A 19446-nucleotide genomic window follows, 5' to 3' on the forward strand; every position below is an offset into this window, starting at 1 on the left:
AGGTAATAGAGCTTCCTCTAAAAATACTCATATGTACCTATACACTAAACTGGGCTTTAGGACATTTGGTCGAAAGACATTTGGTCGAATGACGTTTGGTCGAATGTCATTTGGTCGAATGTCATTTGGTCGAAAGTACATTTGGTCGAAGGGACATTTGGTCGAATGGACGTTTGGTCGAATCACTTTAGAAAATTTGCTCGAATGATTATTCAGTAGTGGTTAATCGAAAAATCGTTTGATTCAACAGATATAAAACCAAACCATTTTTTTTTGAACAATGGATGATCTCAATGGATGATCAATGATGCTTTTCATCAGAAGTCAATAACGAATTTATCTACATGATAATCATTACCTACGCTTTACAAAGTGTTCAGTATATGTACTTGTGTCTGTATAGGAAAAATTATTCTTGTAAATGTCCTTAAACTTCAGATATCTTTGGTTTGGAAGACAAGACGTTTTATTTTACCCAATTTTGTAGAAGTTCAAAAGTAAATGTGCTTATTTATTGCTCAACGTTGAAACCATACTGATCTGTTGAATTTATTATTCTTTCAAAATATAATCATTACTTGGAAAAATCCTCCTACATATTTTCGTTGCTCAGTTATTGGAGTGTTAAGCATTGATGAATTTATTATTCTTGAAAACTGTCATCGTTCTTTATATATAATTGGTGGTCTTTATCCAATGACAACTTCTAGAGTGAGTGCTTCGAGCCTTTATTATTTATCATATTTTACAGCATTACCATGGTTAAGAATCCTGAATGCGGGGCTAGTTCTGATACAGTTGGGCATAGAATAATTTGGACACCTTGAATTGTCTGCACATAATGCACTTTTACACGTTAAATAATGAGACCAATTTAAAAACCTATTATTTCTAGGGAACGATTTTAACGAAGTACCTCAAAAGTTCTTCCTGGATACGTATCCTAATCATGGTGAATTATTATTGTGATTGTGATTTTTAGTTAAATTAAAAGAAATGGGCAAACCTGGCAATTAATTTAATCTATAACTCTCAAACAAGAGACTTGTGTCTATCCTGTGTATTTGTGTATTAAATGAGGTGAGATGAGTCGACTCAGGTGAAAAAAAGTTGACTTGCTTCCCTTGTTGTTTACAAATTTTATGTATGAGTCAAAGAGAGAGGATGATTTTTGTGCAGTGACCCATAGTCAACTCGCCATATCCTGAGACGAGACTCGCGAAGATGGTCTTCCGATAATTGCTGAGTTTTTCTTATACAACTCTGTGTTTACATCAATAAATGAGCAAGCTGCTCAAACCCTTACATGAACGTCTCAGAAATAAATTGTTGCGTTTGCATCACACCGAAGCATAAATAGCAATTTGAATAAAATTCCATGTCAGCTAACGAAGTAGATATTGGAAATTACTAGTCTTGTGTTTAGATTTACCAACATGTTTGGAAAAACTACTCCACTGAATTAGGTTCTTAAAAACATTTACTTGTCACTTTTTCAATCATGACAGCGGAATCTGGCTGCATATGACGTTGATTTTGTTCCTTTATGCGAGTCTCGTCTCAGGCCATATTTTCTTCTACTTCTTGTCATTTACGTCCTCACTGGGACAGAGCCTGCTTCTCAGCTTAGTGTTCTTATGAGCACTTCCACAGTTATTAACTGAGAGCTTTCTTTTCCAAAGATGCCATTTTCGCATTCGTATATCGTGTGACAGGTATGATGGTACTCTATGCCCATGGAAGTCAAGAAAATCCATTAAGAAAAGATCCTGGACCGACCGGGATTCGAACCCAGACACCTTCAGCATGGCTTTGCTTTGTAGCCATGAACTTTAACCACTCGGCTAAGGAACGTCCTTGTTGTCATGTTGTCTTATCTTTCAATATTGAGATATAGAGAGTTGACTATAAAATATTTGCTGTACTTACTTCTTTTCTGCAGTATATGGAACATCAAGTGGAGTTTATAAATGGGTCACCCATTAAGTACGGGACACAATTGGAGTACCACATAAAAATTGTGACATAGGGTGAACGAGACTGAAAATTGTAAATTTTTGTGCACACATTTACAAGAGATTACCTGAGGATATTTTTAGAAGATTGATTTTCAAATTTTCAACAATAATAGTGCATAATTGAAAGTGATTCACTTATTTTAGTGGCGATTCAAATATAATGAAGTTTCTTACAGTAAATTGGGGAAACAGATAGCACGAGGCTCATTTTATTCAGATTTGAGATCAAAGTCGTAAATATTCATCAGACTTCTTCAGCCGCTTCTTATTAAAGGTAGAGGTCCCATATGTTTTTACATAACTTAACAATTCTTGTTTCAATAATATTTGTGAACCGGTTATAGTAGCGCACTTTTATACAGAGTTAGATCAAAACCTGAAATGTGTCCCAAATCTATTTATCAACATTGTTTGACATCCTATGTCACTCTCATGGGAAAAGAGTAAACGTAATAAAAAATATTATTTTTCGGTATATATTGCCAAAATGACGTTTTTTTAAACAAACACTTAGATGTCGAATGAAATACAAAGATTTACAAATTTCGGTCGAGCCAAGCGTGACAAGCTTTACAAAATTTTCGGAGGACTCATACAAAAAGTGTGACAAAGGAGGGAAGGGGGTCAAAAAGTTGAAATTTAGCGTGACATAATTTGTGTACCACCCCTCAGTAGAGAGTGATTCATTTCTCCATGCCTCTTAAAAGGTAAAACAAATTCTTTAAACAAACCAAAATATCTTCCCGATACACCTTATCAAATGGATAATCGATGCAAAAAGATTAGCTGCCCTGAGTGATTCCAAGTATTTTCCAGACATACATACTTCAAACTTTTCCATACCACAGTAATGGGATTGGTTATTTTACTTTATCTTTCAACGTCAGGCACTATGACACAAGTTGAACAAAAAGAAACAATTTAATGTCAACTTCAATATAAAGTTTTACACTTTAGTACAAAAATTAATCCAGTAACTATAACGACAATCGTAACAGTTTATCAATTATGTTCCTTCACATCATTATTGCATGCTGAGACACTAATACTGACTCTCCCTCTTACATATGTTTAGGATCTGTAGATGCCATGCGCGAGGGCCGTGTCTCTCATCTCGATAATATTGCAATCAGCATCCTTTGGAGCACCACAGCATATATAAAAGGATGCCGACCGAAACACAACTGTTCAGTGCGTTAACAATCCTTCCAAAATAAATTCTAATTTCACGGCTTTTCTCATACCAAAATACATTTCCACTCGTCTACTAACAGCAAACATTACGAAGCCAGAAAACCTTACGCAAACAACTGGTTTAAAGTGTATGAAGCGCCTCGTTTCGGATATGTAGGCAATTGGATCATTCGGCAAGGAAAGTGAATTCCCTGTTACCTATCGTGGTTTGCAATCAAACGTTCATCTGACGCCATAAGTGGCCTGCTGACGGGCAGCTCTCATTTTCACGGATACCTTTTGGAACGATGGCATCTCAAAGCTACGACAACAATTGAATTGATTTTCCCCTTTGCCAATCAACCAAGAAGCCGATAAATAACCGACGAGATGGGTGAAGAAAAGCACGGGCCAACGAAAGCGTCTTGTTCGCGATGGCAAGGAGTTCGAGCCAATCTTCCTCATCTGCTAAACGCATACTGTGGTCACGACCTGAGGAGTTTTCAATCATTTGATGGATTTATGACTCTGATGTACCGCCCGACGGATGCCGCAGCCCTCGGCGTAGCGCGGATACTTTTTGGCCTAATGATGCTGATAGACATTCCCGAGGAACGTGGAGGTGGAGATTTGGACTTTCGCTGGGGCGATCCCAGTGGATGCAAGTTCCCGCTCATAACCGGAATGGAACCGATGAGCTATCCACGGATGGGAATCGTCTATCTGGTGATGTGGTTAGGAGCGTTGGGGGTTATGTTGGGCTATCGGTTCCGACTCAGTGGACTTATGTTTGTGATTAGCTATTGGTACGTGTTTCTGCTGGACAAAAGTGCTTGGAACAATCACAGCTACCTGTACGGATTGCTGGGGACGATATTTATGTTCACGGATGCCCAGAAATGCTTGTAAGTTGAATGTAGTTTAGCACTCAAAATGTACTAAATTTGTTACAAGTTTGGGATAAGAAGTGCATTAAAGGATATTTTTATATGACAATTAACACAGCGAAACGAAAGTACCGTCAAACGGGGTAACTTGCAACACTTTTCAGCTTCAAATCTATTTGGATGCAAATTTTAGGGACTCAGATGAACCAAAGACAATCTGGTATCCTGATCGCCACGTAAAGAATACCATGTGATATTCATTTTATTATAAATTGGTTTCCTGGGATCAGGAGAGGCTGCAAATATGGATTTTGCATGCTACCCCTGATGTGGGGTAACATGCAACCCACAATGCTGACTAAAGTTTACTATCAAAAATTTAATCAATACCGTGTTTTTTATCCTCAAATAATTAACTACAGTAAAAGCTTAAAATAAAAAGAAACTAGGTACCATACTTTTAAAAAAATCATTTTTATTAATTGAATTATGAATATTGACACTATCCGATTAATTAATCAATTGATTTTGTATTTTATTGGTTCCCCAAGTGGAAACTCGAACAAATCACAAGTCACTAGCCGTCAATAGTGGAAAGCCATTCAAAAGTTTTAGTGCAACCTTTTTATTCAAATACAATGGGTTTTAGGTTTTGCTTCACATAAATTATTTTTATTCATATTTTAACCAAAGCAACGTATCAGATATTGATAGCGTGTTTTGAAATGGCCTCTGTAGGTCATTGAAAAGGCTGTGCTACTTTTCCCCGAATGTCGGTTCCCCGAATGTCTTTTCCCCGAACGCCAGTTCCCCGAATGCCTGTTCCCCGAATATCCCGTTTCCCCGAATAACCCACTTCCCCGAACAGTTTTTGGCAATCATAATTGTCATAACTTTTTACAATTCAGGTAAGTGAACGTACTGGTCATCTGATATGCACCCTTCTTTATTTGATTGGCGGTTCTTGGGAGTTTTACCGTCCTCAGCATTTTTGGCAACATATGTATAGTCAAGAAAGACCAAATACCTCCTTCTTTCGATTGCCTATCGTTCTTTCTAGTTCACCATCTTGCTACTTAAAAAGATTAGAGCTCCTATTCGAACAGTACCACTTTTCGGGGAACTGGGTCATTCGGGGAAATGGCATTCGGGGAAAAGGGTCATTCGGGAAACTGGCGTTCGGGGTATATACCAAACGTGTAATAAGTTGGTTAAGGTACAAAAATGTTAATGTAATTCTATAAATAAATGGTCAATCTTGCTTTTTCATGTGCTTTTGATGACAAGCGGCAGAAAACATCTTGCCATTGAAATTGAAATTGCTGTTGCAAGTTACACTACAAGGATAGTCAAAAATGATTTTTATTATTTTCAATGTTTAAACGTGAAATTAGCAAAACTTGTTCATTGTCCTTTTGTACACAATTAAATACAGTAACGGGTAGCAAATACATAGAATAACATTTATATCCCGTTTGTGTGGTACTATGAACGATTTTCATTCTTATTTTTATATGATCAAATGTGTGATATGATTTTCTCCTCCAGCAAACCAAACAAAATTTAAATGATACGCAAATCCTCACCAAAACCTCTATTTTTGTACCTTATGTCATTAACCGGTATACCAAATTAGAATAATTTTATTAAACGCTTTAGAAAACGTCAGTTCAGTTACATGTCGGTGTGTTGCAAGTTTTACCCCTGATGCATGTTACCCCGTTTGACGGTACCGTAATCCGGGGTATCATTGATCAGCGGGGTAACATTGATCGGAATGACTCATCTCGTTAAAAGTTCAAATAAAGATTTATTGATGAAACATTTTCGAATCATGAATGGTGCCTCTCTTTCTTATATTCATAAGCTAATGAAAATTGAGGTTTTTGCCAAAATTGCGTTTAGTTCATGCGTAAATTTGTCAACTTTTTGAAACAATGATTTCTATCATTTTCACTAACACTACCGAAAATTCATGTCGCACATGAGTTCTGCAGACGATGTGATCAAGAAAAATGTGGTTGTTACTAAATATGGCATCGCCGAAAACGATTTCGTTGTCAAATCTTTTATAAGTTTATTCAATTAGTCAACATTAACTAATTACTATTATGAAAGTAGAATTTTCTTAGGAAATTGCCTACTTTTAGGCGTATTCCGCGGTATAATGTGTTTTTAATTTTGAAATAACTCGAAAAGTAAATGATTTGTTAGAGTTTGGTCTTCATATTCGGCTTCAGGGGCCATGATTTTAGTAAGTAACGACATTTCCAATATTACCGAACGTTGTTTACTTGGGTGATGTTACCCCATATCGGCTGAATCAAAACATCACTTAAAACATTTATTTAAACCCGTTTAAATATTTCGGAAAACAAAATAAAGTATATAGTTAGGAGCGGTGCCAGTACTTTATTTTTTAAATATAAAACTTGTAACATTTGTATTGTGGAAAGAAACATTTAAGAAAAACGAAAAAAAATGATCAATGTTACCCCGGATTACGGTACAATTTTTGCGTGTCCCAAAGATCGAATTAGATGTCACCAATTAATTGGGGGTTGCTAAATCCAATGCCGCTCAATACACCACAATTTTAAGCAATAGATCATAAAATTTATGTAAAATACTTATGTTAAAAATTTTGAGTCAAATTTAAACTTTGATCATACCATATCAATGAACCATTCATAAACTCTTTGATTGTTTTATATGGTTTTCGATGCGATACTTTTACAAAAAAAAAAAAAATTGAAACGTACCTTTTAAATATCGAAAATATTACAAATTTCGTTTGTTCCTAAATAAACCAATTGGTCCGTAACGCAGGTAACATACCTTTACGCGGTAAGATCTGCCGAACGAATCGCTTAGCATAATATTTTTTCATACTAAAGTTATATTTCTGGTAATTCAATAGTTTGCAGTATTTAGTCCTAATTACCGGTACCCGTCGGCTTCGTAGCCGTGCATTCGATGATGTACATACAAATCTACAGAAATCGAGCTATTTCCAGATTGTGCCCGGTATTTGCAGCCACTTTTTATGTAATGTATATTTAAAAGTAATGTCAAAATTTATATTTACATTCACAAATTATTTAGTACGCTATAAAAATAATATTAATAAAACCAATATTTTTAAATTATTATTTAAGTGGCTTAAGGGTCCGGTAATGGAGGATCTCCCCTACTCAATTTAAATATTTTGTCGAATCAAGCATATTATGATTGCATTATAAAAGTTGATAAAATATTATAGAGAATCCATCAGAAATGTATCAGATTTTAGGTAATGTCGGTCATTTAGTAATACAAAATCAGGTTCAGAAAGTTCCGTAAATGTTACAATTTCCCACATTTGATCGAAATGAAAATGAAAATCGACACATAAAAATGTAGATTAAATCCTATACCAAAAGAAATGGTACGTTAAGTCAGAGAAAACATTATTAGAAAAATCAAATTTACACCCGATTCTGTTTTTGCACGGATTTATTTTACACGGCCGTGCAAAAAAAGTTTCCATACATATTTTTCCGCCAAAACCTTATTTTTGCATGAATCGTCGAGAAATGGTGTTACTTTTTTTGCACGGTTTTTGAAATTTGAACTGAAAACTTTTTTTTCACGGTACGCATCCCCCGTGCAAAAACAGAATCGGGTGTATTAATTAAAAGAAATTGAGTATAAGATCTAGATGACGCTTTGTTGGTATAATGACATTCCAATACAGTGGTCACCAAACTGGGCAAGGTTTTGTGCGGCCCGCGAACTGATTTAGAATCTGAAAGGGATGTGGCCCGCATATTATGATTTTATTTATCATAATCCTTCTTCGAATTACGATATGAGATAGATGTTGTTTGGTAGCATGCCAAGATTCTTTCACGTTCTTTCATAATAAGGCGTTGAATAGTGATCAGGAATACAAGAATACAAGAATAATGGTTTAAATATCTTAGTTCAGGGATAGTTCTGCATTTTCTATAAGTTTTGAGGTTTTCATGATTCTAAAAGATATACTTAATTTGACCAAGGGTTTTTGAAGTCTTTTAAAACCTAAAACTTAAAGTTTTCATAGTTTGAAAGTAGCCCTGAATAGCATTTTTTCAGTTCAGATAATCTCAAAACTGGGTATTTTTCAAGCAACCAAATATTCGGATTTTACTTAAGCAGTGAACTCAAAACTTCACTTATGGTAGAAACTATATCGCCGAATAAGAGAATATAAAGGACACTTGAAGAACTTGATTTTCTAAAAAATTAAGTGATGCGCCTATCAACAACTAGAGAGCTCAGAACAAGTTCATGACGAACTTTTTTCTTACTTTATGATTATCATCATTCTATTGGAGCAACATCAATTAACTTTTTGTGAACTGAAGTTCGATTACCTGCTAAAAAAATTAGCTGCTTAAGCCAAAACATGTCTTTTTATCTCTACTTCTGGTAGCTTGGGTTTACACCAAGAGAGAAAAAAAAAAGGAATTTGAAGAACATCAACGATTTCCTCGTGTTCATCTTGCCTGACTAGCATTGAAATTTCGATGGTTTTATAAGTCTGAGAAACGTCAGATTCCAAAAAGCTTTAGAATTAGCTTCAAAATTACACTGAAGTTTAGCTTGATTTGAGTGTTTTTAACAACAGTGAGCTCGTACTACTGTTGAAATTTCGATATGTTTGACACAGGGACTTTGGGGGGGCAGGATCCGTCATTGATTTCACAATTTTCAAAAGCAGTTTTTTCATTCAGAATCAATAAAATTTACAGGAAAGTGTGTTCACTGTACAGTCGAATTTCGTTCATTGCACTACGTTTAATTGCACTTCGTTTTAATTGGGCTCCCGTTAAGTGGGCTATAGCCCATCTAAAACGAAGGCAAACGTCACTTTCTGACATAAACCGCAATTTGGTAATGTTGGTAGCCCTGAATTTCTATTGTAATCGATTATTTGACAGCTTAAAACTTAGCCCGATTAGTGAAAGTCTTCATTCAGAAATAGAAATAGTCACAGAATTACTAAAGTTTATGCATTAATGACTATTTGATATCTGCCTCTCTTTCATTCTGCTGTGAATTTCTACGCTAAATGTAATTTCGCCTGAGTTGAAGCTTAGCGATGCTTCAACCCAGGCGAATTGACAAACAGGAATAAATTTCCCTTCAAAATGAAAGAGAGGCAGATAGAAAATAGTCATAAATTACTAAACTTTAGTCATCCGTGTTTCTGAGTGTTCCACTAGGTGGGCCACGGGTTTAGTTCAACGAACGAAAGTTGACTGCATTCTATTCTCCAACCGAAACACAGTGAACACATTTTCATTGAATAATTTTCAGTTTTGAACAGAAAAACTGCTTTTGAAGTTTTGATGATGACGATGATTACGATGACGGAGCGTTGAACGTTAAGGCAATATTTTAATGTTTACCGATTTTACAATATTTGTCTTGAAAACTGAATACTGCTGGAAATCTTTATGCCTTAACTAATAGAACGATTTTTTATGCACTAAGTGCACTTGGTCCATTCTGACCTGAAAGAGAGGAGAGAGCTGGCTTCGATTGTGAGCTCCCAAAAGTCAAGGGAACCTGTCACCAACTGTCACTGGAAATCCGCACAATCGAAGAATAGAGCGTGAAAACCAGTCAAAATTGAAGCAAACGTAATTAAAATTTCTAGGTGTTTTTCGATGATTTCCCATTTTGTATGTAGTAGTGTGTTGGCAAGCTGCGATTGATTTTTTATAATCATACCCTTTTTCATAGTGAACAACAAAAAGTGAATATGTTTTTGATCAAAATAAGTTCATCCGACTATTGTGCACCTGAGAGAGACTCGCGAAGAGGAAAAATATCAACGTCATATGCAGCCCAGATTCCGCTGTCACGAAACGTCAAATGCAACCCATCGTTTTTATGGCTGAAAATGTGAAAAGTTTTGTATTCAAAATAAACTACTATTAAAAAGCTCAGTCAGTGGAGCAGTTTTTCCAAAGATGCTGATAAATCTAAACATAAGACTAGTTATTAATAATGTCTGCTACGTTTCCTAGCATGAAATTTCACTCAAAATTCCGTTTATGCTTCGGCGTGATGCAAACGCAATTGTTTTTTTGCTGAGATGGTCACGTGAAAGCTTGAACGGCTTGCGCAAGATTGATGTACACACTGAGTGGAATAAGAAAGAAACTCAGCAATCGTACAAAAAGAAGGCCGATTCCGCGAGTCTCGTCTCAGTTGTGCACAACCCAAGAATTAAGAAAGAAGTCAAAGTTGTGAGACCAGAGGCAGGTTACGAAGTGGAATCACGCCGTTCGGAGGAACAAACACCGGGAAAATACGGGATTATCGGAGACGATTGTAAAAGCACGCGGCGTCGTTGCGAATCGTTTATTTACTATATTGAAAAAGGATCAAAGTGTGTTGAATGGACAAGGTATGATAACCATATAGTAGTGCGCGATCTTGCAGCACAAGGTGTGTGATAGAGGGGCGCACCGTTGTACCGGCTAACACTCCTCCTCAACGTAAGGCCCTTGATCAGCCGCCAGTCCGAGTTGTTCAGCAAAACGCTTATGCTTCACCGCTCCAAGCGGCTTCGTGAGAATGTCCGCCTTCATCTCGTCAGTGGGACAGTACTTCAGGTTCACAACACCACGGTCGACTAAGTCACGGATGAAGCACTGTTTGGTTTCTATGTGTTTCGACCTTCTAGTCGTTCTCTCCGAGTGCACGAAACTTAGACACCCTTGGTTGTCTTCATTGATCAGGGTAGGGTCCGTTTGTTTCTCACCCAAGTCTTGAAGTAGTCGCCTTGTCCACATCACCTCTTGGCACGCCTCGCCAAGGGCGACGTATTCCGCCTCCATCGATGAGAGGCTAACGCAATCCTGTCGTCGGCTCGTCCAAGTCACAGCTCCACCACCGAAAAACAATACATATCCGGTCATGGATTTTCTCGTCCTGGGGTCACCGGCCCAGTCCGCATCTGAGAATGCCTCCAGCATGGAAGCTGTGTCTCCTCCTAGCCTCAGTCGCCAATCAGCTGTACCTTTTAGGTACCGGACGACCCTTTTTGCTGCTATCCAGTCACTCTCCTTCGGAGCCTCGAAGCTCCTTCCCAATATGGAAGCACTCGTTGCGATATCGGGTCGAGCACAAGTTGCTATGTACATTAGAGCTCCCACAACGCTACGGTACTTCGTGTTGTCCGAGAATGCTTCGCCTTTCTCCTCCAGCTTCAGATGGCCCGTGTCCATTGGAGTTCGTGCAATCTTCGCGTTCTCAAGTCCGAGACTCTGGATCAACTTGCGAATGTACTGCTGTACACCCAAGCAAAACACTCCATCTGCATCTCTACGAATCTCCAATCCCAAAAAGAATTTCGGATCACCCAGCCAGTTCACCTCGAAGTGGTTCTTCAGCTCTTCGTACACCTGTGTAATCTCCTCCTCAACTGCGCATCCAACTAGCAAATCATCAACGTATACAAGGAGATACACTGTTCGTCCATTCCGGGTAGCGATGTACAAGCAGGGATCGGTGGGACTCGCAGTGAATCCCATTGCCTTCAGTACACTGGATAACTTTTTGTTCCAGCAACGGGCGGACTGCTTAAGTCCATAAATGCTTCGTCGCAATCGGCATACCTTCGTCTCTTGGCCGCGTACTGCGTAGCCGGGTGGCTGCCGCATGTAGACCTCCTCTTTAATCTCGCCATAAAGATAAGCGGTCTTGATATCCAGGTGTTTCAAAACCAGCTCATCCCTTCCAGCTATCACCAGCAGTGTCCTCAATGTCGAATAACGAGTAACGGGAGCGAAGATCTCGTCATAGTCGACGCCGAACTTCTGAACGTGACCTTGAGCCACCACACGAGCCTTGAAACGCGTCACTTGTCCTGCTTCATTTTGCTTGACCTTAAACACCCAGCGACTTCCCACAACCTTTCGTCCTGCTGGCAGATCCGCAAGTTCCCAGGTACCATTACGCTCATGCGACCGGATTTCGTCATCCATCGCCTGCTTCCAGGAGTCACGTTCCGCACAGTTTACTGCTTCATTGTAGGTCACCGGCTCTTTCACCATTTGCGTGGCTGCACCCACAACAAAATCGGAATACCGGTTGGGCATTTTACCGCGATTCTTTCGCTTTCCACGTATCTCACTCACTGGATTATCTTCGTCACTCATCAAATCGTCATTGTCACTCATCGGATAGTCAGTGTCACTTATCGGTTCATTTTTGATTGCCAAGGGATCTTCTGCCAATTCTGGCTCTTCCTCCACGTACTCTTCGCACTCATCGAATTCTTCGTCGTTAGACTCTTCGCACTCTTCACCTGGTACAGGGTCAGCAATCGGTTGCTCTCTTCCCTCCAGTTGCCGTGCCGGTGTGAATGGAATACCATCCTCTTCATTCAAGATTCCCTTTTCGCCAGATGGATCTTTCGCTTCGTTCATTTCGAGAAACCGTGCATCACGGCTTATGGTGACCTTCCACGTTGCCAGATCGACGAATCGATAGGCCTTGTGTTGGTCCGAATAGCCGATGAACACCAGCTTCTGAGCTTTACCGTCGAACTTTCCGCGTTTCACCGCTGGGATATGAACCCACGCTTCGCAGCCGTAAACCCGTAAGTGGTTCAATTTCGGCTTCCTACCATGCCACTTTTCGTATGGAGTAACATCAACCGATTTCGATGGCAGCCTGTTCTGCAGGTAAGCAGCGGTAAGGACTGCCTCACCCCAGAACCTATGGTCCAGCTTCGCATCCAGAAGCATCGCTGTGGCCATTTCCTGCAGATAACGGTTGCGCCGCTCGGCGACGCCGTTCTGCTGAGGTGTGTATGCCGTGGTATATTGCACCTTTATTCCCTCAGCAGCGAAAAACTTCTGCAGTCTCGCATTGGCATACTCGCCACCACCATCTGATCTTACTATACGCGGCTTTCTGCCAAACAAGTTTTCTACATACCTGACGTATTCCATGAGTCGATCGGCTGCCTCAGATTTCTTGCTAAGCAAGTACACGACGGTATACCGGCTGTAATCGTCGATTACCGTCATGAGGAAACGCTTTCCTCCCGGTGTGGTGGTGCGCATCGGGCCACACAGATCGGTGTGCACCAGATCTAGGACCTGTGTTGACTTCCTTTCGGCCGTTTTTGGAATGGCCGTTCGAGGCAACTTACCCTCAAGACATACCTCACACATGAGGCGGATTCCACAGTCCTTCACCTTCACACCATCAGCAAGATTACACATTTTCTGCACTATCGTGGGGTCTCGGTGCCCAAATCTTCGGTGCCATTGGTGCTGACACAATTCATTGTGCCGAGCACTGTTCGCACTCCTCACTACTTCGGACACTTTCAGATGATACACACATCCGCGAAGATCACCCCTGGCAACCACCTTTTCGGAATCGTCACAAATGTCACAACTGTTCTCCGCAAACACCACTTTCAATCCTCTTGCGGTGAGCTTTGGCACAGACACCAAGCTGCTGCTCAGCGACGGTACATACAGTACCTCACCAAGAGTAATTTCCACTGTGCCACCAGAGCCATCAACCCCAAACACAATCACTTTTCCGCGTCCCGCAGCCTTCACTGTGGTGCCATTAGCCAGCGACACATCCGGAGTAACGGTTTCGTCGAGCGAACAAAACCATTTTCGCTCGTTGCTCATGTGTGCAGTCGCACCACTATCAATGACCCAATCACAACTATGATTATCACCGGCCATAAACAACATTGCACTCGTACACTCCGCACTGACTTGCTTCGCCTTGTGGGGGCTCTTCTCGTTTTCCTTTGGCTCTTTCTTTGCCTGCAGCAACCGACAGTTGCGACGCAAGTGGCCTTTCTTCTTACAGAAGAAGCACACTTTTTCCGCGACACTATTCGAGTTCTTCACGTCACTTTTCATTACGCGCTCATGCGAGGGACCACCACCTCGCTCCCTGCGCCTTTCGTGTTCGTCGAGGAGTTTTGATTTGACGAGCTCGGTTGTCAAATCTTGGTCAGAGCGACTCTCTAACGCTGTCACGAGCCCACCGTATGACTCGGGCAAACTGCGAAGCATCATCGCAATTTTCATCGGCTGCTCCAGCTTCAAATCGGCATTTTCCAGCCGACTAAACAACTCCTCAACCTCGAACAAATGAGCCTCCATGTCCTCACCTTCCACTAGGTTTAGGTTACACAACTTCCGTAGAAGACTCACTCGAGAAGTGACCGTCACCTTCTCATGATAATCACGAAGCGCTTTCCAAAAATCTTTCGCGTTAGTCGCACCCTTCACGAGGCTATATTGACTGTCTTCAACACATAGCCCCATGGTAGCCCTCGCCTTTTTGTCATCCGTTGACCACTTAGGCGTCACGGGCTCCGGCTTTGGTTCTTCCACCACATACCAAAGCTCTTCGCGAATCAAGAGCATCTCCATTCTGAACTTCCATGACTGCCAGTTTTGGTTGTTCAGTTTGGAGAATTTGCTCAGCGCTTCCATCCCGACACACACGAACGAAACAGTTTTTCGGTCCGGCAAAGCACACGCACACTAATGCACCGCGGAAGCACCCGCCGAAAACGAGCCAAATCGCGACCAACTTTGCACCGGAAAAATCGACCGAAAAAACACTTTTTCCTCGGAACTTCCACCTGGGCCCATAACCTGTGAGACCAGAGGCAGGTTACGAAGTGGAATCACGCCGTTCGGAGGAACAAACACCGGGAAAATACGGGATTATCGGAGACGATTGTAAAAGCACGCGGCGTCGTTGCGAATCGTTTATTTACTATATTGAAAAAGGATCAAAGTGTGTTGAATGGACAAGGTATGATAACCATATAGTAGTGCGCGATCTTGCAGCACAAGGTGTGTGATAGAGGGGCGCACCGTTGTACCGGCTAACAAAAGTAGGCAAGAAAACATGCCAACTGTCAGTGAGCTGTCTCCTCTCTCTCAGATTCTGATCAGACATTACAATCTCATCTGATCCCCTAGATCAAGATTCTTTGAAGAGAGGTTCATCAATCTAAGCCCGTGGTCATCAAAGTGCGGCCCGCACGTGATGTGTGTATCTCTTAAATCTGATAAGTTTTGCATATATTTTCTTCGGGAAGCAGTTCTACTCCCAAAGTTATTAAGAACATCAAACAAGATTATTACGAAAACTAACCACTTTTTGAAAAAAAAAAAAAACAAAATGTTTGACAAAACAGGGCTGAGGATTTGTTTACTCTGGTTTTCACAGCCCGGTGGTATGCCATGTTTTCGAGGTCAGCATCTAATTCAAGAACAACAACGTACATTGGCGTAATCATATTAGGGAAATTTTTCTTCGATATTTAAATGTGTTCCGCGCTAACCATAGCAACTCTAATTACCTTGCTGTACTGCAAATGCATAGTTTGCAACCGTTTGTTTGTGCTAATACAACTGTTATTGTGAGAAAAGAAATTTTCCGGCTAATAAGATTTCGCCTTCCTCGGTTGTTAGTCCTTAAACGACTATTTGTTTACAAACATTGAGTTGTCAGTGGGAACCACTTCCTGTGGGAACCAGAGATGTTTGCTCGTTATTTTCCAATGGGATAGTATTGGCGGTGTCAGGAGGCTGGGTTTTTACTCTACCGTTTCTAAAGGGTTGTTAAGGATTATTGACTGCAACTTATACGATGAATAGAAAATTTTCTCCAGCGTCCATGGGCCTTTTTATCGCGACTTGACCGTCTTTTATTTATGTAAAAATACATTTATTCCGGTGTTAGAAACATTTTACTAAAAAACTTGGCATAGGAATGCCAGAAATGTGTACCGTATGAGTGCTTTGCAACGCCCTACACTCGAAATACATAAACTAGAAAGAAAACAGTTAAATTGATACCAAAACTAGTGAACCTATGTGCCTGATAAGCGAATATTTTTTAGGAACGTTGTATCAAGATAGTGATGATGGTATTATTTTATAACCAAAACAAACTCGCCAGCTGTCAATTCCTATTCCAAAATGGCTGAATGAGAAATACGACAGAGTGAACTACCGTCCTACTAGATATCTTGACTTACATCATCTTTGGATGGTGTTGAGATATAATCGGTATAATCCTCAATTTAATGATCGCTTCGATGAAATTCTATTATTCGATGTGATGCTTGACAGATGTTTTTTAATTATTTTTTTTTGTAAAAATGATGATCAATCCGATTTTTTAGCTAAAGCATCTCAGACAATTTTACGGTATTCTTACAACTAGGCTGTCAGGAGTATTAAATAAAGTAGATCCGTAAATTGACTGGCAATATTTTTCGGCTTGTTGACATAAGTGGCGATGAATTTCTATCGTTTATGGTTTGAAGATTCTCCAATCAATGAAGAAGAGGCTGCCATAAACCGGAAGTCTTTTGTTTAAAAACTAAACAAGTTATACAAATAGACACTTAAATGCTGAATCTCACGTTATGAAATGCGCCGCGAAAACCGAGTTTGGAAAGCTATGCCTTAGAGAAAAATTATTTTCAAAATTTTTGTCAATTGCGGGAGAATCTTCAAGTCACTAAAGAAAAATTGACTACTAAGCCATCTTTGGTTGAAAAAGCAATAAAAACATAAATTTTCTCGTTTTCCTCATACAAACTTCAAACCCACTGAGACTTCCCTGCTTAGACTTGATGGATTCTATTCATATTTTCACAGTGGCTTCTAGGGCTATCTAAAGACTTTTGCACTATTTTTAATTATGGACCTGTAGGTATATGTTCATTATTTATATTCTCATTCCTTACACAGAATTTCAAAATAATTCGTACGATTTTCAAGAAAATTCGTACAAGCCTGAATGTTTGTTCTCTGTGATCCTAATCATACTACCTCGTTCATTCCAGCTCTCTGGATGCCTGTCGGAACAACGATCCGCAATCGAAAACGGTACCATTCTGGAACTATTTCATTCTTAAATACCAATTCTTCATACTGTATTTTCTGGCCGGATTGAAAAAAATGTGCCCTGAATGGCTCTCTGGATATGCAATGACCAACCTAAGCTACCATTGGGTTTTCCTTCCGTTTAGGTAAGACAAATCGATTACACAGCGTAACAAAAATGACATTTTTGCGTGTCTCAAGAATCAAATTATGTTTCTCTAGTAGATTTGGGGTTGCTGAATCTGATGCCGTTCTCAGAAATGTTCCAGCACGTCACAATTTTTAGCTACAGGTCGCCAAAGTTGTATAAAACACTGGTTTCATTCATGTTTACATAAAATTTAAACAATGATTTATCAAAAAATATTATGAACTAATCTACGAAGCATGCAAAATAGGACTTAAACTTTCATTTCAGATATTATTTGATTGAAATTACACGATTAAATTGAGCTTAAATCGATTTGTTCAACCTTTTTCTTCGTTTCTCTTATATGGCAAAATGCAACACTTTTCTTAACCAACAAAAATTAACTTTTGAGCATCGGAATAATTATGAACTTTGTTGATAGGTATTGTTAAACACATGACGTTTGAGTTCTGAGGCTAATTAAGCAAATAAATTGCCATACAAGCTGGAAAACTTGCATGCAAGTTGACTGAAATAGTCAAATTTAGCATTTTTAACAGCCAGTATCTCAAAAACTAGACGTGCTATGATATTTCTGTAAATGGTAATGGATTCAGCAACCCTTAATTAAGTAAATAGCGGTATTTTGGTGCTTGAGACAAAATCGTGTTCCGCAGTGTTATCAACTACACAGTGTGTATTCTTAAGCTGATTTTTTATTTTCTAGATTACTGATGGGCCCGGAACTCACAGATCTGCTGATAATTCATTGGTTCGGCTGCATATTCGACACATCGGTTGTATTTTTCCTAGTGTATGCCCCGACTCGCAAAATAGCCACGCTTTTTGCATGTGCGTTTCACCTGATGAACTCACGACTTTTTCATATCGGTATGTTCCCATGGGTATGCTTAACGCAACTTCCACTGTACTACAGTGTCAGTTGGCCTCGGTTAGTGTGGAAGAAGTTATCAATCAAGAGTCGTGATAGCGATGCACCTGTACCAAAGAAAGTCCCTAACCATGTCAAGCAACAAACGGTCTCTGCCTTGTCATGTCGTAGAAGATTGGCCATGACGGTCATGCTCTCCTACTGTGGATTACAGTTGTTCCTACCGTATTCACACATCATCACCAAAGGCTACAACAACTGGACGAATGGTTTGTATGGATACTCCTGGGATATGATGGTACACGCGTGGGATACCGTTCCCACATCTATTAAGGTGGTGGACAATCATCAAAATCATTCCCTCTACCTTCTACCGTATGCCTTCGTGGATAATGATAGATGGACCAAGCATGCAGATATGGCTTATCAATTCGCTCACTGTATTGATCGTAACATTCGTGCAGAGTATCAAGAGGATCGTAGGCCAATCACAAATTTCTCAATTTACTTCGACATATGGTGCAGCATGAATGGACGATTTCTACAACGCATATTCAACCCTGAAGTGGACATACTGGCTGCTAGATGGTCTCCATTTAAACCGGTTGATTGGTTACTACCCTTGCTTAACGAATTCACCGAGATGCGATCTATGATCGACAAGACGACTCAAGAAGTACACTCTTGGAGCAACACTTCTGACGTTTTGTTTGTTGCTGACTTCCCCAGATTGACGTTGGATAACTATATAGTTCCCGATATGGACAATGTTACATTGACAATACTTGAAGGCAGCGTAGAATATCGTCACGCCAACGACACTAGGACTAATCATCTAAGCAAAGGGCAAAGTCTTTCGAATATCCCACCAATGTTCCACCATGTAACAACGACAAGTGCTTCACCGTCGTCCATGCTCTACACATACGTGAACAAATCGATGAAAGCTGGTCCCACCGATGACGAACTAGCCGAACGGAGACAATCAAAGCCCATTTTACCACTGTGGAAGGAGTTCAACAATCGGTTTGACAACTACGTCCGATTCTTGCAACATGTGGGCAATTCTTTGCTCTACGAAATCTACGGCGTTCCGATGCCCAGGAGGGTGAGAATTTCGCCCAGTGAAACCACGTGGACAACTGAGTGAAATAAAATAAGTGCAATCAAATGGATTCCAATATTATGAAAGAATTCCATATTATACCTTCGACTTGGTTCTTTGCCTTTCAAAAATTGTTCTATAATCAATTGCCTATTATTTGACCATTTCCACATATCTGACCATTTTGTATAGATAAAATGTCTAGGTCTATGTCTAACGGCTGAGTTGGTGGTTGGCGGCACGGGACGTCATCATAATCACCCTATCCATTTGAAGAAGCAAATCCCAAGAACTACTCCATAT

At 39.9% G+C, this 19446-nt stretch overlaps 1 protein-coding gene across 1 annotated transcript; it reads left to right on the forward strand.

Annotated features, from left to right (window-relative positions):
* The first annotated feature begins 3139 nt into the window (after positions 1-3139).
* Positions 3140-19209, forward strand: LOC110675715 (vitamin K-dependent gamma-carboxylase). Its single transcript, XM_021841422.1, has 3 exons — positions 3140-4096; positions 16977-17162; positions 17874-19209. Exons 1-3 carry the CDS (start codon positions 3582-3584, stop codon positions 19186-19188), a joined length of 2016 nt encoding a protein of 671 aa, XP_021697114.1. The 5' UTR covers positions 3140-3581; the 3' UTR covers positions 19189-19209.
* Positions 19210-19446: the final 237 nt, after the last annotated feature.

The sequence above is a fragment of the Aedes aegypti genome, chromosome 2, assembly GCF_002204515.2.
Source record: "Aedes aegypti strain LVP_AGWG chromosome 2, AaegL5.0 Primary Assembly, whole genome shotgun sequence".
Lineage (NCBI taxonomy): Eukaryota > Metazoa > Arthropoda > Insecta > Diptera > Culicidae > Aedes > Aedes aegypti.